Consider the following 21166-nt stretch of genomic DNA (forward strand, 5'->3'; position numbering starts at 1 on the left):
TCACCAGACGTCTCAGCCACAGAAGGAACATGATCCCAAAAGGGGCAGCCTTTGGGGCCGGGCCCTCCCCTGGGGCTCCTGGCAGCCTTCAGCTGTCACTCTGCTGTGAGAGATGGATGGGCGCACGGGGCTTTCATGTCTGAGGTTCCCCGGGCAAAACACGCTCACATTCCTCCGGCTGGGCGTAATTGCTGGGCAGTCAGTGTGAATTATAAATTATTTTTCAAAAGAAATGCTTTTTTTATGGCTGGCGGAAATCTTAAACGGCCTGGGCTGGGTCACTGTGCCTGCCGCTGCCCCGGGCGTCCGGCCCGCTCTCGGGGACAGACACGCGGCGCTTTCTGCCACCGATGCGCCCGGGTGTGGCACTTCCGAAAGGACCCTTGTCACTGAGGAAGCCCGGCTTGCTCAGGCACCCACAGCGGGCGGAGAAGCGCCGTCTGCACCATCGTGGTCTTGGGCCGAGTTCCTGAGGTTTCCTTGGGCTTTTGCTGGAAAGAGGGGAGCTTGGAGAGGGCTTTGGCGGAAGATAAGACACCCCCAAGACTCTAAAATCGGGTCTCACAGCCTTTTTAGTGCTGTTGTGACCCAGAGCTGATGGGGAAACTGAGACTGGGGATCAGGACAGGGCTGGGGTCACGCCTGCACTTCCTGTGGGGAAACTGAGACCGGGGATCAGGACAGGACTGGGGTCACGCCTGCACTTCCTGTGGGGAAACTGAGACCTGGGATCAGGACAGGGCTGGGGTCACGCCTGCACTTCCTGTGGGGAAACTGAGACCGGGGATCAGGACAGGGCTGGGGTCACGCCTGCACTTCCTGCATCCGCTGTGACTTGCAAGGCTAGGGGTGTTTTCTCCCCAGGTGCCGGCCTCTCGGGTCCCCCGGACTGGGCATGCTGGGGCCACACGTTGAAATGGTGAGGTCAGTGCCGCCAGCCCAGATTCCGTGGCTGCAAAGGCAGCTGTGCCCACCAGGCCCGCGGCCACCTTCAGCTCTGTGCTCTAGCCACGGCTTTTCTCCTCACCTGTGTGTGCCTTGGGCGACAGAGGCCTGCCGCGCTGTGCTTACGTGCACGTATTTCGGAGCAGAGTCCCCTTCTGGCCCCACACCCTTTACTGCGGCGTTGGTGCTCAGGGTGGTGGGGGCTGCGCTCCCTTTGGAGTCTCCTGAAGGGCTCGGGGCTGCATGGCAGAGTGCTGGAGCCGCCGCTGCCTTCTGGTCTCCAGGCACTGGGGAGGAAGGGCCCGGGGAGCCAGGCCGCTGACGTTTCTGGTTCTCTGCGTGGCTCTGAGCCCCCTCTGCATGCAGCAGATTCCATCTGAAAGCGGCCCTGTGCCATTGAACACGTCCAGAGCTGCCCAACCATCTCAGGGCTGTGGCATGGTGTTGGCAGCATGAAAGCAGCCCCCAGGGGCTGGACCATCCCAGTTCCTCTCTGTCCCGGGCAGCCTGGGCACGTTTTGGGTCCTGCGGTGCCCTTCTCCAGTGTCATGTGAGGAGTGGGCATGGTGACGTGTTTGCAGAGATCTGTTTGCACAGATGTCTAACCCCATATCTGAGCACAGGGACCTGATGTCCCCCTGCGACTCAGTGCGAAGCAGACGAGGGCCGTGGTGGACACGGCACCAGCAGTGCGGTGGTGAGGAACTTGGGAGGATGGAGGACGGCTGCTCGTTTCAGTCACTCTTCTCATGGAGGAAGTGAAGACCACAGGGTCAAGACTAGTTCAAGGGCATGGGGAGTCCTGGGCAGGCTGGGGGTGGAATTGCAATGTCCCTACTCTCCCCATCATCACACTTCTGTGTGCTCAGTAAGAACCACCGACACCATCATCATTGCCACCATCACCACCACCATCACCACCATCATCAGCACCATCATCGGGACCATCGCTGTCATCAGCACTGCCCTCACTATCATCGTTGACAAAACCACCATCACCACCGTCACCACCATCGTCACCATCACCATCGTCAGCACCATAATCACCACCGTCACTATCATCACCACTGCCCTCACTATCATTGACGTCACCGCCATCGTCACCATCACCGTGACCACCGCCATCATCACCATCACCATCACCACCGCCATCGTCACCATCACCGTGACCACCGCCATCGCCGTCACCACTCACGCCATCCTCACCAACCTCACCCTCATCATCATTAGCAGCAACGTCACATTTGTTGAGACTTGGTTCTCATCATGGCCCAGTGAGGCCGGGATTTTTATGATTTCCTCTCACCAAGGCTCAGTGATGCAGGTGACACATTTAACCCTGTACTTGTCCAGGTCGAGTGGACTGTCCACTCTGCCCTCCATGCTGAGGCCCTGGAAGGCAGGGGAGGGTGGGTGTCGTCAGGGTCCTCATCCCCATCATGGAGGTTGGGCTCAAGCCACACCTTCGCTGGACTCAGTCGTCTGTTCTGTGAGTGGGAAGCTTGGCCCAGGAGTCTGTTTCTGGACATTGAGGGAAGCTTGGGAGTGAGTGGGGAGGGCCACGCTACCGGGAATGACATGTGCCCGTGGGAAAGGTCAGCCTCGCCACCAGGGTCCAGAATAAGCAACTGTGGAAAAACCTGGCCTGAGGCCCGCAGAAGTCGCCGCTGTGCCCTGGGACTTGCACGCCCGCCGTTCCTCCCCCATTTCACTGGAGCTTGCATGTTTGTCATAGTTTTCCAGGGACAGGCATTTAGCTTCATGCGCCTTTCCTCCAGCCCTTCCCCCGAGCTGTTTTCCTTCCCCAGCGATCCATCTCCCTCCCTTCATCCCCTGCCCCGGTCCCACAGGGCCTCCTCCCTCAGTAGCTGGCGTCCTGCTCCATCCCAACCAGGAGGGCTGCACAGGAGGGCTGCAGGCTGCCCCTCCGTCGGCTCACTCTGTGTCCCCGGGGCTGCTCTCCCCGCCCCCCGCTGTGGAAGGGGCTCTGTGGTGGCCCCTCATTTCCCCATGTGATGAGGCAGCCTTCATTGTGCTCAAGGGGTCCCTTTTTAAAGGAGACACAAGCGAGTTTGCATCTGATTGTGGGTGGCACTGATAGACGGGAGAGGGGCAGTGGGTGGGCACAGGCCCCGGAGGTGGGGCCGAGGCAGACCCCGCATCACCACGGCGGTGGGGTAGCTTCAGTCATGCTCCTCTGAAGCACTCACCTCCTCTGCTTTCTCCTCCTCCTTGGCTCTCTGAGTTGTGAAAATGTGATGAGCACGGCCCCCGCCCCTGTCCAGGGTGCTTGGTAAACATCACACAGAGTCTGGTTGTGATTTCCCTTTTCATGAGTGGTTGGAGCGGATGGGCAGATGCTCTGAACAGCACCCCTCAGGAGAAGAAGGTCTGGGGAGACTGACACACATTTGGGGGGCTCCTCTGAGGGTCAGGGATCTTGCTTCTCACATCCAGTCCATCTCTCCTTCCTACATACATTGCTCAGAAGGTGAAATAAATGACCGTCCTTCACCATTGCCCCCAGGCACTGCGGCAGCTGGGAGGGTGCCTGGCAGGGGGATGTTTAGCCAGCCTGCTGTAGGCCTCAGAAGAGTTTATAGATTTCTGTCCTAACCTAGGTCTCCTAGCCTATCCTAACCCTTAGGATTAGGTTTTGCTGGATGCGTTAGTTAGCTATGGCTGCATAACAAATTCTCCCCAAGCTTAGTGGCCTCTGTCAACAATGTCACCTTTGTTACATTTCCTGTGGGTCATGGAGGAAGCAGCCCAGCTGCCCGGCTCTGGCCTGGAACTCTCCTTGGGCTGTGGGGATCCGAAGGTCTTACGGGGCAGAGGAGGACTGCTGTGGCGGCTTCCCCACCGTGCTGGAGGGAGGCAGGAGGGCAGTGCTCCTCCTCTGAGCGTCTCTGCAGCTGAGCCATCCAGGAGAGGGCAGGGCAGGAGCCAATGTGTCTTTTACAAGCTGGCTTTGCAAATCTCAAATGCATTTCCTGGACATTCTCGGAGTTGCATCGGTCAGCCCAGTCAGCCCTATTCATTGTGGTCTTAGTTGCATTGGTCAGCGCTGTTCATCGTGGGACAGACCACGCAGGGTGTGGACACCAGGAAGCAAGCGAGGATCATCAGGGGCTGGCTGCTGCCATGCCAGACAGAACGGAAATACTCAAAATGCCGTGTCTTAAACCACGCGACTGCTTCTCACGCCCAGGAAGGAGTCTGTCTAGAGTGGGTGCGTTGTTCCGTGGGGCCCGGGAACCGGCTCTCTTTGACTGCTGCTCCTCAAGGGCCCAGGATGGCTGCTGCAGCCCCAGCCATCATCTCCACATGCCAGAGAGCAGGAAGGAGGAGAGGAGAGGGGCGTGTTCTGAAACTGCACATGCCACTGTGTCTGCATGTCCCTCGTCAGCACGTGCTCAGATGCACAGGTGGGAGGCAGCTGGTAAACCCTGCTCAGCTCACTGTGGTTTTCTGTCTCAGGGCGTTATGGGAATCTGTGAAATCGCACGTCAGGAAGGAGTAAACTACGTCCCCATTTGACAGGCAGAGAGGCAGGGGCAGCTTTGGGGCTTTTAGAGCCCAGCCTGGGTTTTCCTTCTTGGTTCCACGGTTCCTGTCTAGGGCGGTCACTCAGCCCTGCCGAGCCTCAGTTTCTGCCTCTGGAAATAAGGGCAAGAGTACATTCCCCTGTCTGTTGCAGGGTCGATGTGGGTCAGCACGTCCAAGGACCCCCTCCCCTATCTGGAGTGGGCGTTCGACCCTGCAGGTTCCCTCCTCCCTCCTCTCTCCACACCCCAGGGGACTTATCTAGGGTCACAGAAAAGCCTCGTCGCTAGCACGTGTCGTCTCTCGGCCTGGCTCAAACCCTGGCATTCACCCTACTCCAACGTGTGGCCTCTGTCCGTGGATGAGGCCATTTGCATTTTAGCAAAATCAGGCTTGCTGCTGTCCAAGGAGACTGCGTGTCTCTGTTTTCTGAGTGTGCGGTGCTGAGTTGTACAAATCCCGGGCACAGGGCCGAGAGGGGCTGAGACCCAGGCTGCTTTCCGCGCACCAGGCTGGAGCCGACTGCCTGGAGCAGGGGCCTCATTCCTGTTTGCACCGGGGCCCATCAGCATGCTGGAACATCAGCTTGAAGAAGGGGTGTGTTTTTCTAATTCAAATTTGTAGTCCTAGTGTCTAGAATGAATTCTAATTTCGAATTCACATAATGCTGACGGGGCCCTGTTTGTTGGTGTTGTATTAATCGGTACGCTTTTCCCAGGGGTGAGGGAAGTCAAGCGTTGGCTTTAACAGCGAAGGATTCAGCTTCAGGCACAGCTGGATCCAGGGTCCTAGCTGATGTCAGCCACACTCTGTCCCTTCTGCATCAGGTGCTTGAGTCTCTGTGTTGCCTCCGTTTCTCCAGATGTGTTTATGAGCTCCCTCCCCTTCATGGCTAGAAACCCGGGTTCAGGCTCTGTCTGGCCCTGTGCTCACCGCGTGGACCTACCACTGGCCCCGACTGGGTGGGGAACTCTGCTGCTGGCAAAGGCACTTAGCAACCATGACAGAGCTGCTCCAGGAGCCCCAGGAGGAGGGAAGCAGGGGACATAGAGCACCGTGGCAGCTCACACAGCCTCCGGATCATTGAGGGCTGTTGGGACTGAGAATGCCTGGAGGGTCTCCTTTGGGGAAATCTGGAAACGTCAGGATGATTGAGGCACGGAGATTCACCTTTTTGTCTGTTTTTCCTTTCTCCCAAACAGGGCAGCACGCTGAGGAAACGCAAGATGTACGAGGAGTTCCTCAGCAAGGTCTCCATCCTAGGTCAGCGGCTCCACCCTGCACGGCTGTGCGCGGACGTCTGGGCGCCTGCCGTCCAGCCCACCTCTTCCCCATTCCCTGCATGGCTGGAAAACTGAGTGTTGCTGGTATTGTGGAAGTTTGGGATGCAGTGCACACGCATGCTCACACTCATACATGTGCACACAAAAACGCACGCACACACATGCATGCACACGTGCACATATGTAAATATTTGCACACACAAATGCATGCATGCACACACACATGAGTGTGCACAGACACACTGTCCTTGTTGGCAAACCCCAGGAGCCCGCATCCTCTCCTGTGGGCGTGGCTGTCCTGCCTCTCAGCGTCTCTGCCATCCTGTGTGCTTTGTGTCTGCCTCTCCCTTTGCCATCAGAGTCACGTCCCCAGCCTTCCCTCCACGCCAGTCCGTGTTGAGCTGAAAGCCAGTGTTACTTCCCCGAACACGTGCGAGCCGGGTTGAGCTGCTTTCTCCGACTGTTCTGGTTCCCTTCTAAGTGTGGTTTTTCTGGGAGCCATCTCTGCCCTTTCTACGCCACCATCATCCCAGTCCCGGGAAGGATAACAGGGCAGGCAGGTGTTTGAGATGTGCCGTGGCCCTTTCACCCCAGGTGAACCTGCTCAGCGGTCTTGCGAGGAAGACGCTGCTGAACCCTGAGTTATGTGCCATGGCACTGGCCGGGCCAGTGGGGCTCCTTGAGCTCCTGCAGCCAGAACCATGCACGTGTGTGTGGGTGTGTGCGTGGGTGTGCATGTGGTTGTGTGTGTGGGTGGTGAGTGCACGAATGTGTGTGCATGTGGTTGTGTGTGTGGGTGGTGAGTGCACGAATTGTGTGCATGTGGTTGTGTGTGTGGTGAGTGTGCACGAATGTGTGTGCGTGTGGTTGTGTGGGTGGTGAGTGTGCACGAATGTGTGTGCGTGTGGTTGTGTGGGTGGTGAGTGTGCACGAATGTGTGTGCATGTGGTTGTGTGTGGGTGGTGAGTGTGCACGAATGTATGTGCATGTGGTTGTGTGTGGGTGGTGAGTGTGCACGAATGTGTGTGCATGTGTGGTTGTGTGTGTGGTGAATGTGCACGAATGTGTGTGCATGTGGTTGTGTGGGTGGTGAGTGCACGAATGTGTCATGTGATTGTGTGGGTGGTGAGTGCACGAATGTGTGTGCATGTGGTTGTGTGGGTGGTGAGTGCACGAATGTGTGTGCATGTGGTTGTGTGGGTGGTGAGTGTGCACGAATGTGTGTGCATGTGTGGTTGTGTGTGGGTGAGTGTGCACGAATGTGTGTGCATGTGGTTGTGTGTGGGTGGTGAGTGTGCACGAATGTGTGCATGTGTGGTTGTGTGTGGGTGGTGAGTGTGCACGAATGTGTGTGCATGTGAGCGCACATAGGTGTGCACACGTGTGTATGGATGTGTGTACATTCGTGTGTGTGGGTGTGCATGGGTGTGAGAGCATGTGTGTGCACATGGGCTTGCATGCGTGTGTGTGCATGTATGTGAGCAGGTGTGTGTGTGCTCATGGATGTGCACACCCATATGCACACGTTCACATGCACACACATGCCACTCTCTATGGCCTCTCAGAAGAATAACAAGAAGACACTATTCCCTTTTCTCCCCCAGTCACCATCAGCACAAAGTCCTCCCAAAAGTGGCTGGCGGGACGGTGCCTCCGCAGCCAGCTTGGCAGACAGGATGGCCCTGGATGAGCCTGAAGCTGTGGGTTTTGGCATTTCTGTCCCCACACTAGAAACCTGGGAACGGCATTTGTGCTTTGGCGCTCCTGAGACTCCACGTTCTTCTCCGAACACTCAGAGTTCGGCCCCCAGGACAGGAGACCCTGTACTATCAGCACGGCCCGCATGCGAGCTGTGAGTCTGCAGAATTCCAGCTCAGAGCTCGGAGATGGGTTTTCCACCTGGGCAGGTGCACGCAGCCTTGTGATGTCTTGTCCTTTGGCTGCAAGTTGACCTTGTGAGGTCCTTTTCGGGACACTTTCCTGCGTTTATTCTGCACAGTTTGCACAGTGAATGGAAATGCCTCCCATCTCTGTGAAATAAACATTAGCTGGACATGATGGTATATGCCTGCAGTCCCAGCTGTTTGGGAGGCTGAGGTGGGAGGATCACTTGAGGCCATGAGCTTGAGAGCAGCCTGGGTAACATATTGAGTCCCTGTCTCTCAAAAAAAAAAACAAAATTAGTTGGGTGTGGTAGCTCATGTCTGTAATTCCAGCACTTGGGAGGCTGAGGTGGGAGATCACTTGAGCCCAGGAGTTCAAGGCTGCAGTGAGCCGTGATCATGCCACTGCACTCCAGCCTGGGTGACAGAGCAAGACACTGTCTCTTAAAAAAAATTGGGGCCAAAAGTGCCACCTCCCCACGATTTCTTCTGTCAGTTTTCATCCAAGATTTATGTAGTTGGAAGATCATTTTTGTTTTCAGAACTCAGACTATTACAGGTCTCAAATGTAATAGAATAAGCATTTGGCCGATCACATGTGTGGAAATGAACTTCCTAACTGTAGCTGACTTGTGAAATGAAATCCCTCTATTTCCTGTCCTTGTCAGCAAACCAGTGAACAAAACACTCCAAATTCCTGTGCTGGTTTCATTCTGCATCCTGAATGCCAGCCATAATCGCACTCAAAAATCACCTGCATAATTCAGTTGTGAGCTGTACACTGATGCGTTGACCTGGTTGGGAGCACGCCCGGGTTCTGAATTATTCAGCAGCTTCTGTCTGGTACAGACCCTGTTTTTAGGAAGCTGGTCAAGCGACTCCGGTTGTGGGGGCCTCACCCCCCTTCCCTGGGCTGCAGAATCTGCCCCGGCCCCGGGGTTCGCGGGAAGCATTTTCCTTTGCAACGCGTGGTGTCAGCAGGGATTTTTAAGGAGAAAAATCTCCCTCCTAACCTAGATCTAAAATAAATGCTTTGTTTTTTATTTTTAGCTTCTGACCTACATAGGTAGCATCTGATTTGTATAGGCCAGGAAAGATATATATATTTTTTTTGTCAAAAAAGAGTTAATCAGGTGATCATTGTTTTCTTATAATATCTCATATTAGTAATTTTTTTTTCTTCCAAGGGTTAGGGATGAATAAAGACAGGGAAGGGAAGACGTGAGAAGGGTAGAAAGATACACTGAATTTGCAAGCAATTAAAGATAAACTTGGCATGGGAATTAAGCATTTTGACCTAAAAGAGTACGAAGTATTCTGTGCCTTAATCTTGCAACATAAATGCAGTCCTGTGTTCTTTGATCGGTCCCCTGATGAACGGTGTTTCTTTTGAGTCGGAAGTTACCTTTCTGAATTATTTTATTTTATTCATTTTTTTTTTTTTTTGAGACAGGGTCTTGCTCTGTCTCCCAGGCTGAAGTGCACTGATGTGATCATAGCTCACTGCAGCCTTGACCTCCTGAGTTCAAGTGATCCTTTACCTCAGTCTCCTAAGGAGCTGGGACCACAGGTGTTCGCCACCACAGCTGGCTAATTTTTAAATTTTTGTGAAGATGAGATCTCACGATGTTACCCAGGCTGGTTTTGAACTCCTGGGCTTGATCAAGCGTTCCTCCTACCTCAGCATCCTGAGTAGCTAAGACTACAGGTACATGCCACCACGCGTGGCTAATTTAGAACATTTTTTGTAGAAATGGGGTCCCATTGTATTAGCCAGGCTGGTCTTGAACTCCGGAACTTAAGGGATCGATCATCCTGCCTCAGCCTCCCAAAGTCCTGGGATTACAGGCCTGAGCCCACTGTGCCTGGCCTCTGAATTATTTTAAATCACTTAGTAGCCTTTGTGCTTAGCTGGGACTCCATTGTTTGCAAAAATGTAAGCAACTCTTTTCTTTTGAAGATAACAAGTATTTTCATACTGAGTTAACCTGGAGCCAGTTTTCACTGCCGGGTGTTTACATTAAGCCAGGGATAAGTGTCAGAAGAGCTTCCTCTGCATCTGCTGAAGAGGGCAGATGAGCCACGTGGGTCCGGGACCCGCTGATTGCAAGAAAACCCAGGCCCCCTGGCACAGAGGTGCTGGGGGCCAGTGTCACGGCCTTGTTTTACGCAGTTTGCTGGTCACGGAGCTGGTGCTGTGGGTGCTTCAGAGGATATCTTTCGGGAAGAGCGACTGCTCTTGTCTTGGGCTGTGGCCAGGGAGGTGTGGACCCCGGGATGACCTGTCCTCCCCCAACAGAGTCCCTGGAGAAGTGGGAGCGCCTGACCGTCGCTGATGCACTGGAGCCTGTCCAGTTTGAAGATGGAGAGAAAATTGTGGTCCAGGGAGAGCCTGGGGACGACTTTTACATCATCACGGAGGTGAGACACACTTCCCACGCGGGCGCTGTGCATGTGCGCTGGGGTGGGGGGCGTCCTACCTGCTCCTCTTCCACTCCTGCCTCACCCTCCCTCTGGAGTCAGTGCCGCTCTGTGACCACGTGCTCGTCTGGGGCCTCCACGGGGTGGGTGGGCCGTGGCCTCACACTCTTGCCACCGAGGTTCCTCCCCGTCCTCAAGCATCGAAAGGCTCCCTTCTTAGAAAGGTGATAAAATTGCATGAAACTGGCCGGGCTCAGTGGCTCGTGGCTGTAATCCCTGCACGCTGGGAGGCCGAGGCAGGTGGATCACCTGAGGTCAGGAGTTCGAGACCAGCCTGGCCAACATGGTGAAACCCTGTCTTACTGAAAATACAAAAATTAGCCAGGTGTGGTGGTGGGTGCCTGTAAGCTCAGCTACTTGGGAGGCTGAGGCAGGAGAATTGCTTGAACCCGGGAGGTGGAGGTTGCAGTGAGCCGAGACTGCACCATTGCACTCTAGCCTGGGTGACAGAGTGAGACTCTGTCTCAAAAAAGAAAACAACCTGCCTGAAACCTGCACACAGGGCGTGCAAGGGCGAGTAGAGCTGAGGAAGGGAGTGGCGTCGGAGGTGGCACCGCGTCCGTGTCCCGGCTGTGGCGTGGCGCCGTGTGTACCTAGCGGGTCACTGTTGGGGGCACTGTGTACATTTAGGGTACACAGGATTTCTCTGTGTTATTTCTACCAACTACACACAAATCTATGATGATGGCAAAATTAAAACTTTAATTTTAAAAAGACGGCGGCAGCTTCTCTACCTGGACATGTGGAAGTCATTTTTGCCGTCTCACACCACAGCCCCACCACGGGCGGGCGACAGGTGGCTCCACGGAGCCCCTGGGACATGCTGGAGCCGCGGGCCACGGTGGCCGCACTCAGACTGTTGGGTGGGCTGAGCAGCTGTTGCGGGGACAGAGAAGGAATGTGCATGTGGACTCCCATTCCAGGCGCTGGCGAGGGACTCCGTGCCTGTGAGCTAGCGGGTGGGACTGGACTCCAGAGGTGCGGCGTGGACACTGGACCTAGTTGAGGACTGGCGAAAACAGGGCCAGGGTGCAAGCAGCTCCCCCCGAGCCACACCCACCAGCACTCCGTGGCAGTTTACCGTTGCCATGGCGATGCCTGGGAGCTCCCGCCCCTTTCCATGGCAACGAGCCTATGACCCCGAAAATCACCGCCCATGACCAGAGATCTCTGTATAATGCAGCCCTTCATGTGCATGTCATTAAAAGTGGGCATCGGGGGACTGCCAGTCGCTACCCTCGGCGTGTGGCCTCGGAGGAGCAGCTCAGAGCTGTGGCACCAAACGCGGCCGGCTCAGTAAAGCTGTCCCTGAATCCTTTCCGGGCAAAGCCAAGAACGCTCGCAGGCTAAGCCCCACCTCGGTGCCCACCCGCCCTGCATCACCTGGGCCCCGTGGTTACCTGTACTCTGGCCCGCCCTGTTATCTGAAGCCCTCTATGGAGTAATGCTGGAAGAACCTGGACCGGAACCCCAGAGCCGGCAGCGCGTCCATCCCCCGGAGCCTGTGCCTGGGCCGTGGCCTCCCTGAGAGGAATCCCCTCCCCGAGTGGCCCCGGGCAGGAATGGGTGACCCGTCCAGGCCGTGTGGTGACCTGCCCGGCTCTGCAGAACCACGTGTGTGCTCCTGTGTGTCTGACATGTTCCCCACGTCTCTGGCCCTCAAGGGCAAGCAGAATCTTACGCTTGCACACTCCCTGAGCACGCGCCGCAACTCTGTGCCTGCCATCGGGAAATGCTCGAGTCAGGGTGGCGGAGTTCCCAGGAAGAAAATGTGCATTTCTCTGGAGACCCAGACTCGGCCCCTGCACCAAATCCTCACCTCCGTTCCCTGAGGGCCACGTTCAGGGTCTCTCCTGCCCCTCATCCCATGTGCTTCCCAGTGCGGCACTCCTATAAAGAAAGATCTGGAAGGCTGGGGCAGAGCAGGAGAAATGGCAGAGGCCGGAGGCAGCCAGGCTGGCTGGGGCATCGGAGGCACCGGGAAATTTCTGCTGTCCCGGAAGCAGCACCGAGGCAGGTCTCGGGGCAGCCACCTTCACGGAGCTCCACGTGCTGGATTTGGGATCCCAAAACCCGAGTCACTCCCCTCTCCATATCCCAGAATGCTTGTCTCTCACCGAAACATACGGCAGGCTGCACGAATATTCACGAAGGGGTCCCCGCTGGGGAGCGATTCTCAGGCAATATTTCCGGTCTGTACAGTAGGGGACTCGTTCCACAATCACACTTCTTTAAAAGGAGAAAAGGAGGAGGGAAAGGAAGAAACCACGGGCAGCCCACGTGATGATTCTGGTCAGCGTAGGAGGCTCTGACGGGGCCCCGAGAGGGGAGTGAGCCCAGCTGTGATGCCAGAGTGCACGCCCGCCCGCGTGCAGAGGACAGGATCCAGAGGGCACGCCCGCCCGCGTGCAGAGGACAGGATCCAGAGGGCACGCCCGCCCGCGTGCAGAGGAGAGGATCCAGAGGGCACGCCCATGTGCAGAGGAGAGGATCCAGAGGGCACGCCCGCCCGTGTGCAGAGGAGAGGATCCAGAGGGCACGCCCGCCCGCTTGCAGAGGACAGGATCCAGAGGGCACGCCCGCCCGCGTGCAGAGGACAGGATCCAGAGGGCACGCCTGCCCACGTGCAGAGGACAGGATCCAGAGGGCACGCCCGCCCGCGTGCAGAGGACAGGATCCAGAGGGCACGCCCGCCCGTGTGCAGAGGAGGGACCATCCCTGGGCACGGCGGAGAGACCATCCCTGGGCATGGCCTCATGGTGCAAAATTGAGGGCTTCACTTAGGGCTGTGCCGGGGCTTTTATTTCAGAGCTTTGAGGGCGCCTCCAGGCCCATGTTTCTGTTCGGTTAGACTCTGCTGCCTGTCTGAGGTGGGAGCCCGGGGCCTGCTCGGTTATCTGAAGGCCATTCCAGCACAAGGCTCTTCATGCCCTGACGTCACCGTAGAGCCGAAGGGAGGGTGGGGCAGCATCTCCGCCTGAAGATGGTCCCCCGGAGTGTCCATGGACACCTGTGTGACCACATCCAGACACCATCAGTGTGAGGGTTTCTACATCTCACCGACCAGCCTTTCATTCTTCTGACAGGCTCCTGCCCTCCTGATTCTCCAGTAACATCTCTCCTCTGGCTCTGTCTGCATCTCACTGCAGCAGTGACCTGGGGGAGACACTGTCTGGGCATCTCCATGAGCCCAAGTCCTCCAGTTAAGACAATGGGGGTCTGTGCTCAGGTGGAGGGAGCCCCCTTCAGCCATCCATGCATCACAACCCCACCCCTGAAATCTGGTGTATTAAAGGTGGCTGTTGGGCTCTGTGGCTCACGCTGGAATCCCAGCACTTTGGGAGGCCGAGGTGGGTGGATCATGAGGTCAGGAGTTCAAGGCCAGCCTGGCTAAGATGGTGAAACCCTGTCTCTGCTAAAAATACAAAAAGTAGCCGGGCGTGATGGCGGGTGCCTGGAATCCCAGCTACTTGGGAGGCTGAGGCAGGGCCTAGCTTGAACTGGGGAGGCGGAGGTTGTGGTGAGCTGAGATCACACCACTGCCCCCTAGCCTGGGCGACGAGAGTGACACTCCCTCTCAAAAAAAAAATTTTTTTTTTTTAATTAGCACCATAAGATGGGACAAAAATTATCTGGGTGTGGTGGTGCACACCTGTAGTCCCAGCTCCTTGGGAGGCTGAGGCAGGAGGATGGCTTGAGCTCAGGAGTTCAAGGCTACAGTGAGCTGTGATTGCACCACTGCACTCCAGCCTGGGTGACAGAGAGAGACCCTGTCTCAAAACCAAAACCAGAACCTACCAACCAAACAAAAAGATGGCTTCACGTTCTTGGCTGCCTTTCATATGGAAAAGTGGAGATTAACCCCCTGCCTTTGATGCTGGGCTGGTTTAGTTACGCACTTGACGGAAAGAATGCAGGCGAACGATGCGGTAGGACACCCAAGACTGGGTCCTCCGTCGCCTTACGGCTTCCACCATAGCCTCTGGGAACCTTCTCCCAGGACGCTGTCCTTGGAGCCCAGTGGCTGTGCTCTGAGACGCCCACCCAGCCGGCGCAGCCACGAACGCCCGTTGTCAACAGCCGCCATATGACTCCGCCATCTCGGACCTCCCGCCAGCTGAGCCGTCCGATGAGGTCATCGCCCCCGCTTCCAGCTGGCTGCAGCCACCTGGACGAGCCCCACCAACCCCCGAAACTGTGAGGGATGACGACACATCGCGGTTGAAGTGGCTGCTCGGGAATGGCTTCTCGGTTCTCCCCAGTCACCGCCACTGGAGTAACTGCGTAAGTAGAGCCCTTCCTGGCTCTCCCCGCCACCCCATGCCAGCAGGGTGACTGCGGCGACAGGTGGAAATGCAGGTATCTTTAGTTGCTCTGGGTTTTACACCCATTGACAAGAAACTGGTGCTCACAGGCTGAATCTGGCCCAGACACAAACTTGTGTTGGCCTCTGCAGTGTTTTTTTAAACCTTTGAATTACTTGGTATTTTACGATCAAGAGATTTCACATAAAAATCTCGATCTCTGGCCAGGTGAGGTGGCTCGTACCTGTAATCCCAGCACTTTGGGAGGCCAAGGCGGGTGGATCACTTGAGGTCAGGAGTTTGAGACCAACCCGGCCAAAACGGCAAAACCCCGTCTCTGCTAAAAATACAAAAATTAGCCTGGCTTGGTAGTGGGCACCTGTAGTCCCAGCTACTGGGAGGCTGAGGCACAAGAATCACTTGAACCCAGGAGGCAGAGGTTGCAGTGAGCTGAGATCATGCCATTGTACTCCAGCCTGGGCCACAGAGCAAGAGCCTGTCTCAAAAAAAGAAAAAATAAATCTGGATCTCTTACTTCTCTTTAAAAAATCTGAGATCTGGCCACACTGGACCTGCAGCCCCGTCAGGCTATCCCCAGCTGGAGCTGAGAGGCAGATGCTTCTGGTGTGAAAGGGGTCCCCATTTTCCACAGCCTCACCCAGACCTGCTCTTGGGTCCTCAGCTGTCTCTGCAGGCGCTTGGGGACTTCTGAGTTGGCAGCCTCGGTTTTAGTTGTCTTGAAACTGAGAAAACGAGGAGCCGTGACTGATTCGGACAATCACCCATTATTCTCCGTGGACCAAGCCCCTCTTCCCGCTGCGTCCAAGGCCCCGTGTAGGAAGATCATGAGAATGTGTGTGGCGGGCACAGATCATGCCCGCGTCGTCACGGAGAGCAGATGAAGGCAGCGCACGCGGTGTTCTCACTCTGGAACGGAGAAGGGGTCACCGAGTCGCACCAGCATGTTTGCATGTTGACGGTGTGCCTGGTATCCTGGGAGCCACCCGACAGCACTCCGGGTGGGGGCGGGGGGCTCCGCCGGCCGTGCCCTCCACATCCACGCTAGGGTCATTGGCTGAGGACAGACCTGGGGAGGGGCAGACGCCGCCTCCCACAACCCGGAGGCTCTGTCCGAGGTGCCTTCGCCACGGCGTGCCCAGCTGCCCGCCAGCGCCACTTCTGGCGTTTTCTGCCTTTTGCCCCCAGTCCTTTTCCCTGCCGACAACTGGGGTTTTACTTCCTTGTGTATTTTGCTGGCTCTAGGAGCCGGGCCCTGCAGAGGCGCATCCGCTAAAGGCCACTACGGCTGATTGTTGTGGTCATCTCGGGGGGCTCACCCGGCTCTGGGCAGATGGTTTTGTTTCGGGGACAGCTGCTTCCCAGAGGTTTTACAGGCTCCCTGCAGAGGCCCGCGAGGGGTGCCCGGGTCGGACGCTGGCTGCCCCCTCCCCAGGAGCCCCCGCGCGCTGGGCACAGAAGGTTCCCAGAAAGGCTTCGAGGCGGGGATTCGGTGCGGGGCCTGCTGGTGTCTGTGGGGAGAGCGGAGCGCTGCCGGATGCCCTGACCACTGACTGAGCGTGTGTGGGGGTCGGGAGGGGGAGGCGAGGGGGGCCGTGCAGATACACGTAAAACAGCGCCTTGCGCGGCCTCCGGAACGAAACCCGACCCGAGAGGAAGGTGTCGCTTTCACAGCACTGTGAAATGTATTTGAAGGGGTCTCCTTGGCAACCTGGATTTTTTTCGCTTTTCCTCTGTGATCAGCCAAATTTGGTAAGTCACAGCGCGACCCCGGGGTACAGGGATCAGAGGCTCAGAACCGACGCGCTTCGGAGCCTTCTGCGGTTTCCAGCTGTGGACGGCTCGACCCGGGCGGCCACCGACGGCATCAGACAGGTGTGCCGGCGCCAGGCTGCCACCCCTGGCTCTCCCCGGCCGCGGGGCGGCTTCTCGGCAGGCGCGGGAGGCTTGGTGGCTGCTCTCCTGGGCGGGCGCGTTTCTGTTTTCCTTGAAGCAGTGCACGGAGGAGATGCCGGTCCCCGCTCTCCCTGGGGCCGGCGTCCTGCCCTGTCTGGTCACGTCATTCTTCCTCCAGCGGTTTCTAACGCGCATCGTTCTGTAAATCACAGCCTTGGCGGCGAGTCGCAGGCAGATACCCCGTGCGTGAGGCCTCAGCCCTGGGGGCCGCGGAGCTTCCGCCTCACCTGTCTCCCAGCGCCCCCACCGGGGCCTCCTGCTCCCCTTGGCTTTCCGGGGTGGACGCCAGCGAGGGCTGGCCCAGTCTGCAACAGCGGCCTGCGGTGTCTCGCTCCTGCTCTGCCTGAAGATGTGATTGTTTCAGGAGCTCATTTCCCTCCGGTGTGGCGGCCCCGGCCCCGGCCCCGCACGTGTGTGGAGAACAGCCCCTGCACACACCTGTGAGGGATGAACACCTGCAGGCCTGGGGTGGCTCCGCTGCAGAGCTGAGCTGGGCGCCATGGGGGTAGCCAGGAAGGGAGGGCCAGGCGGCAGGAACCCCAACTCCCTGGACCCCCGAGAGTCTCTCTACAGGGCCGGGTCCCTGCCTAGGTGGAGGCTGCCTTTCCTTGTCCCCGGCCCCATGGGGTCATGTCTGCTATCTCTGAAGCTGTGGGGAGCTGCCAGCCCCCTCAGGCACCTTATCCCCACAGCTGTTGGAAAATATCATCAGTGGACTGGAACGAGGTCAGTCCTCTGCAGGCCTGTGGGTTGTGGACCTGGGAGCTGTGCTGTGGAGATGGAACGCTGCTGTGCCCACCACACGGCAGGCATCAGCGGAGCCCTGAGCCCCAGGGCCTGGGTGTTCCGCGTCCTTGCGAGGCCCGCACCTGCCGTCGACATTGGGGTGAGGGGAGCCGGCTCTTTCTAGGGGCTCTTACCAAAGGTTGGGGAGCAGCCCTGGGCCCCAGGAGCTCGAAATGGGGACAGAGTCCTCGGTTCTATAGCAGTGGGGCAGAGGCGTTATCTCTGTGCCCTGCGTCGGGTGGACACTGGCTCACTCCCAGTGAGAGCGGCACCCAGGGCCTGGTGGAGAGGTGGCAGCATTTGTCAGGGCTGCGCAGGCTCCCAGAGGCGGGGACCATCCAGCTGCTCTGTCACCTCCCCACGGGCAGGAGAGTGGAGTGGCATTCGGCCAGGGCTGGTGGGGCGTCGCCCGCCCTGCACCGGCTCAGGTTCCCTCCGCACATTCCTCCATTTGGGCCTCCACGCCTGCTTTTCCAGGCCCCTCGAGTTCCCCTCCCAGAGACCTCCCCACAGCCTGGGGGCAGCTGGACCCTGGGAGCCGGTTCCCCGTAAAAATCCCGAGACCGAAATTCCCCAGCTCTCTCCCACACGGGGCCTGGGAGGCGTTGCCATGGGAACACTAGATTGGATTTATCTCCTCTCTTAGCAAATTAACTTTATGAATGTCCACAACGTTGAAACAACTGCAAAACAACATTCCTGGCTCCTCAGAGCCCCGTGCCTCCTCCCCGTCTGAACCAGGGGGCGGCCGATTGTTCAGAATCCATGGGTCGCTGCTGGATGCTTTTAGGAAGGGGACCTGTGCAAAACAGGACCCCTGGGGAACCCCATGCATGCCCCGTCGTTGTGTGGGGTCATCTGGGATCCAGCCTGCGTCACAAGACTCCGGGGCCGAGGTCTATCGGATGGACTCGGCGTGCGCCATGAGGCTCTGGGGCTGGAGTCTCTCGGACGAACCTGGCCTCCGTCACGAGGCTCCTGGCTGGGGCCTCTCGGACAGTGCCCATGCCACGCTCACCCCTTTAAGTGCTTCTGCTCACTTACGGCGGCCCTTCTGGTTCCTACGCGTCTCTCTTTTGGGGTCGCCGTCTGGAGGAGGCTCTGCGTGAGTGCTGGAGCTGCAGGGGTCTAAGCCGTGCGTGTTTCCCAGGCATCAGCTTCAGTCCTGCTGCTGGAGAGAGGCGGTGGGCTGCAGGCGTGCCCCGTCCTCCCTCCTGGGCTGGCGTTCGAGGGGCATGAGATGCCTTGGAAGGACGTGAGGGCTTGGAAGAGACAGGAAGGGGACCCGACGCAGAGAATGCCAGGAGTGGCGTTGCTCGGGCTGCAGGGAGGGTGGAGGGGCAGTGGCTGTGGGGCAGGGGCCTGGATACTGGGAGGGAGGGGTGCAGTCAGGGCAAGTCTTGGGGGCTCCGGTGCAGAGTTCCACTGACCGGGGTTGGAACACCAGTGTTACTCTGGGTGTGACGGCCGCAATAGCAGTAGTTGGGGGCTGACTTGGAGAGGAGGGAAACAGTCCAGCTGCTTTGCCAAGGGCCTTGCTGCCTGGAGAATAAACCAGACAGGAGCAGGCTGGCCACAGTGCAGGGCAGTCACCCTGAGGGGACGGCAGGGGGGATGGGGGAGGCTCGTGCACTGCTGGGCAGGCAGGGGAGCAGGGGACTGGGTATTGAAGTACAAGTAGGAGTCTACCGGATGGAGGGCATCCTGACAGCCGCAGGGACACAGGAGGCCTGAGCCGAGCGCAGGAGCCCAGGGGTTTGGGGGAGGGTGGGGCGAGGCCTCCGGAGAGCAGAGCTGCAAACCCCAGGCAGGGGAGGGTCTCCCGCACCCCGAAGCTCCTTGATGAGGAGTGTGAAAGTCACTTTGGAACATCCTGCCCAGATGCCACAAACCTCTTCCGAGAGCCAAACGAGAAGTGCTCAGAACCACGTCCCCGGCCCACCCTTGGCCTCAGGGCCCCCCAGGAGCCTGCGGTCGACCTTCCAGAGGCTTGGGGGTGTCTGCCTGTGTCGGAACCTGCACCGGCCGTGTGTCCTCCCTCCTCTCAAGGGTCAGGGCAGGTGAGACCCACCAAGGCGCCGGGCTTGGTCTGTGCCCAGTGGTCACTGTGGGTTGGTGCCAAGTCTTCCCCGTCTGAGGGGAATCTCAGCATCTTGAAGAGGAGCCCATTTGGCCTGGCCTCCAGCAGGAAAATAAAAACATTCCTTCTGGGCTGGACTGGAAGAAATGCTTTTCCAGAACCCCAGGGCTCGGCTCTGAGCCTCCACCTGGGCCCCGTGTGGGCTGTGTGCACACGGACATCTGCACAGGGACACTGAAGGTTTCGGGGCCCTAGGTTTCTGGCCCTGAGGTGGCCCTGCTCGTGGGGTCTGTGGGCTTGCTGGCCGGGGTCATTATAGGTAGGAGAGCTCCATCAGGGCTTAGAGGGGTTCTGGCCTCACCCTGTCTGCTGCCCACCAGGTGCCAGGATGCCTCCCCTGGGCTGCGAGTGCCCCCTGCTCCGCTCGGACCCTGCTGGGGTGGGCTGCTGGGTGCTCCAGTGGCCACAGCCGTCCTGAGCGGGACGCACAGGTCCACCTGGCTCTGACTTGCATCCCTATCATTGCAGGGCCCCCTGAGTGCAGGGGAGGCGGCTGCATGCCCCCGAAACCCCCCTTTGTAGGCAAAGTTCTCCCAGGGCCTGTGCACAACAGGCTGTGTCCCGGGCACATCACGACTGCCCTCTCCCAGTGAGCTGGACGGTCGGCCCAGTGGCTTGGGGGCCGGGGAGAGCTTCCTAGCGCCCAGCTGAACTGTGAGATGGCTTGAGAGGTCAACCGCTTTCCCAAATGCTTGGGATGTCTTCACTTGCCTTTTAGTGTGAGTGAGTGTTTATGTGAGTTGGGGCAGCTGGCCAGCAGGCTGTTCTCCATGTGGATGGAGGACCAGGTGCGAGGCCTCGGTCAGCTCAAACCTGGGGCTTCTGCACCGGGAGACAACCTTAAAAGTAATGCTTCAAGTAAAATGCCACTTGTGGACGGAGACAGGGATGCCGGCTGACGTGTCTTCAGCAAAGGATGGTCTGATTTGTGTGGTTCCTTTGACAAGTGCCTCTGCCTTGATATTTTCTCTCTGATTATTTTTGTTAATGTAACATTATAAAAAGTTTAACACCCTCTCCGCCACCAAAAAAAAAAACTATAAAAAACACCATCTTCCTCCTTCCCCTCAACACCCCCCTACCCGTCAGCTAAGAGACCAAAAAAACCCCTCGGGCCCCGGCTTTCCATGGCAGACGTTTCCAGATCTTATTTCCCACCCGTATCTCGGGGCACCGCTGCGCAGGCGTTCCCAGACGAGACAGATGTGGAATGCAGCGGGCGGTTCCAAGGTCCTGGATTACCCCGGCCAGATTCCTGGCAGCAAAGTGGGGAGAGTTAAGCACCGTGCAAAGACCATTGCCATAAAGACGGATGTTTTGGCTGGGAAAATCCTAACAGATGCGCAGTTCTGGACAAATCAATTTGCGGGGCTGTTGAACCGCCGCACCCCACGGCCATCCACCCACCGAAGCGAAGGGCTGGCCATGGTGGCTGTGGTCGTGCGAGCGGTGGGTCGTGGACATCCCATGCCTTTTGGGGGCGGCCCCTCTGCTCCCCTCCTCCCAGACCTTCTGATGACGTGGAGTGAGGCTGGGGCCCTTGGGCACCTGGTCCCTCTGGGAAGTCTGTGCGCCTGGGGCGGGCCAGCTCTAGGTGGTGAACAGTGGGTCTCTGGGAGGAAGTTGTCCTCTTGTGTTCTAAATTTGGCCACGCATGTCTCTCTGATTCACCAGCCAAGTTCTCAGTCCCACAGCTGTGGCTTCCTGGCCCCGCTGTCCATCCTCAGAGTCAGCCACTGGAGGAACTCTGTGAAAAGGCTCCTAAGGGGGGCAGCTTCTCCAGGAGCAGAACACAAGGTCACCTACCCTGTGGCCTGGCCATGC

General features: G+C 57.9%; 1 protein-coding gene across 2 annotated transcripts in view; it reads left to right on the forward strand.

Moving 5' to 3' along the window:
- PRKAR1B (protein kinase cAMP-dependent type I regulatory subunit beta) overlaps positions 1-21166 on the forward strand; it is a 160043-nt gene that overhangs the window by 121757 nt on the left and 17120 nt on the right. For both annotated transcript variants that reach the window (XM_021676288.2, XM_012451554.3), the window contains exons 8-9: positions 5694-5754; positions 9957-10078. In XM_021676288.2, the coding sequence (XP_021531963.1) occupies positions 5694-5754; positions 9957-10078 (183 nt within the window). The remainder of the gene's footprint in view (positions 1-5693; positions 5755-9956; positions 10079-21166) is intronic.

Source organism: Aotus nancymaae, unplaced genomic scaffold (assembly GCF_030222135.1).
Source record: "Aotus nancymaae isolate 86718 unplaced genomic scaffold, 86718_ANA_hifiasm-v0.15.2.pri h1tg000015l_1, whole genome shotgun sequence".
Lineage (NCBI taxonomy): Eukaryota > Metazoa > Chordata > Mammalia > Primates > Aotidae > Aotus > Aotus nancymaae.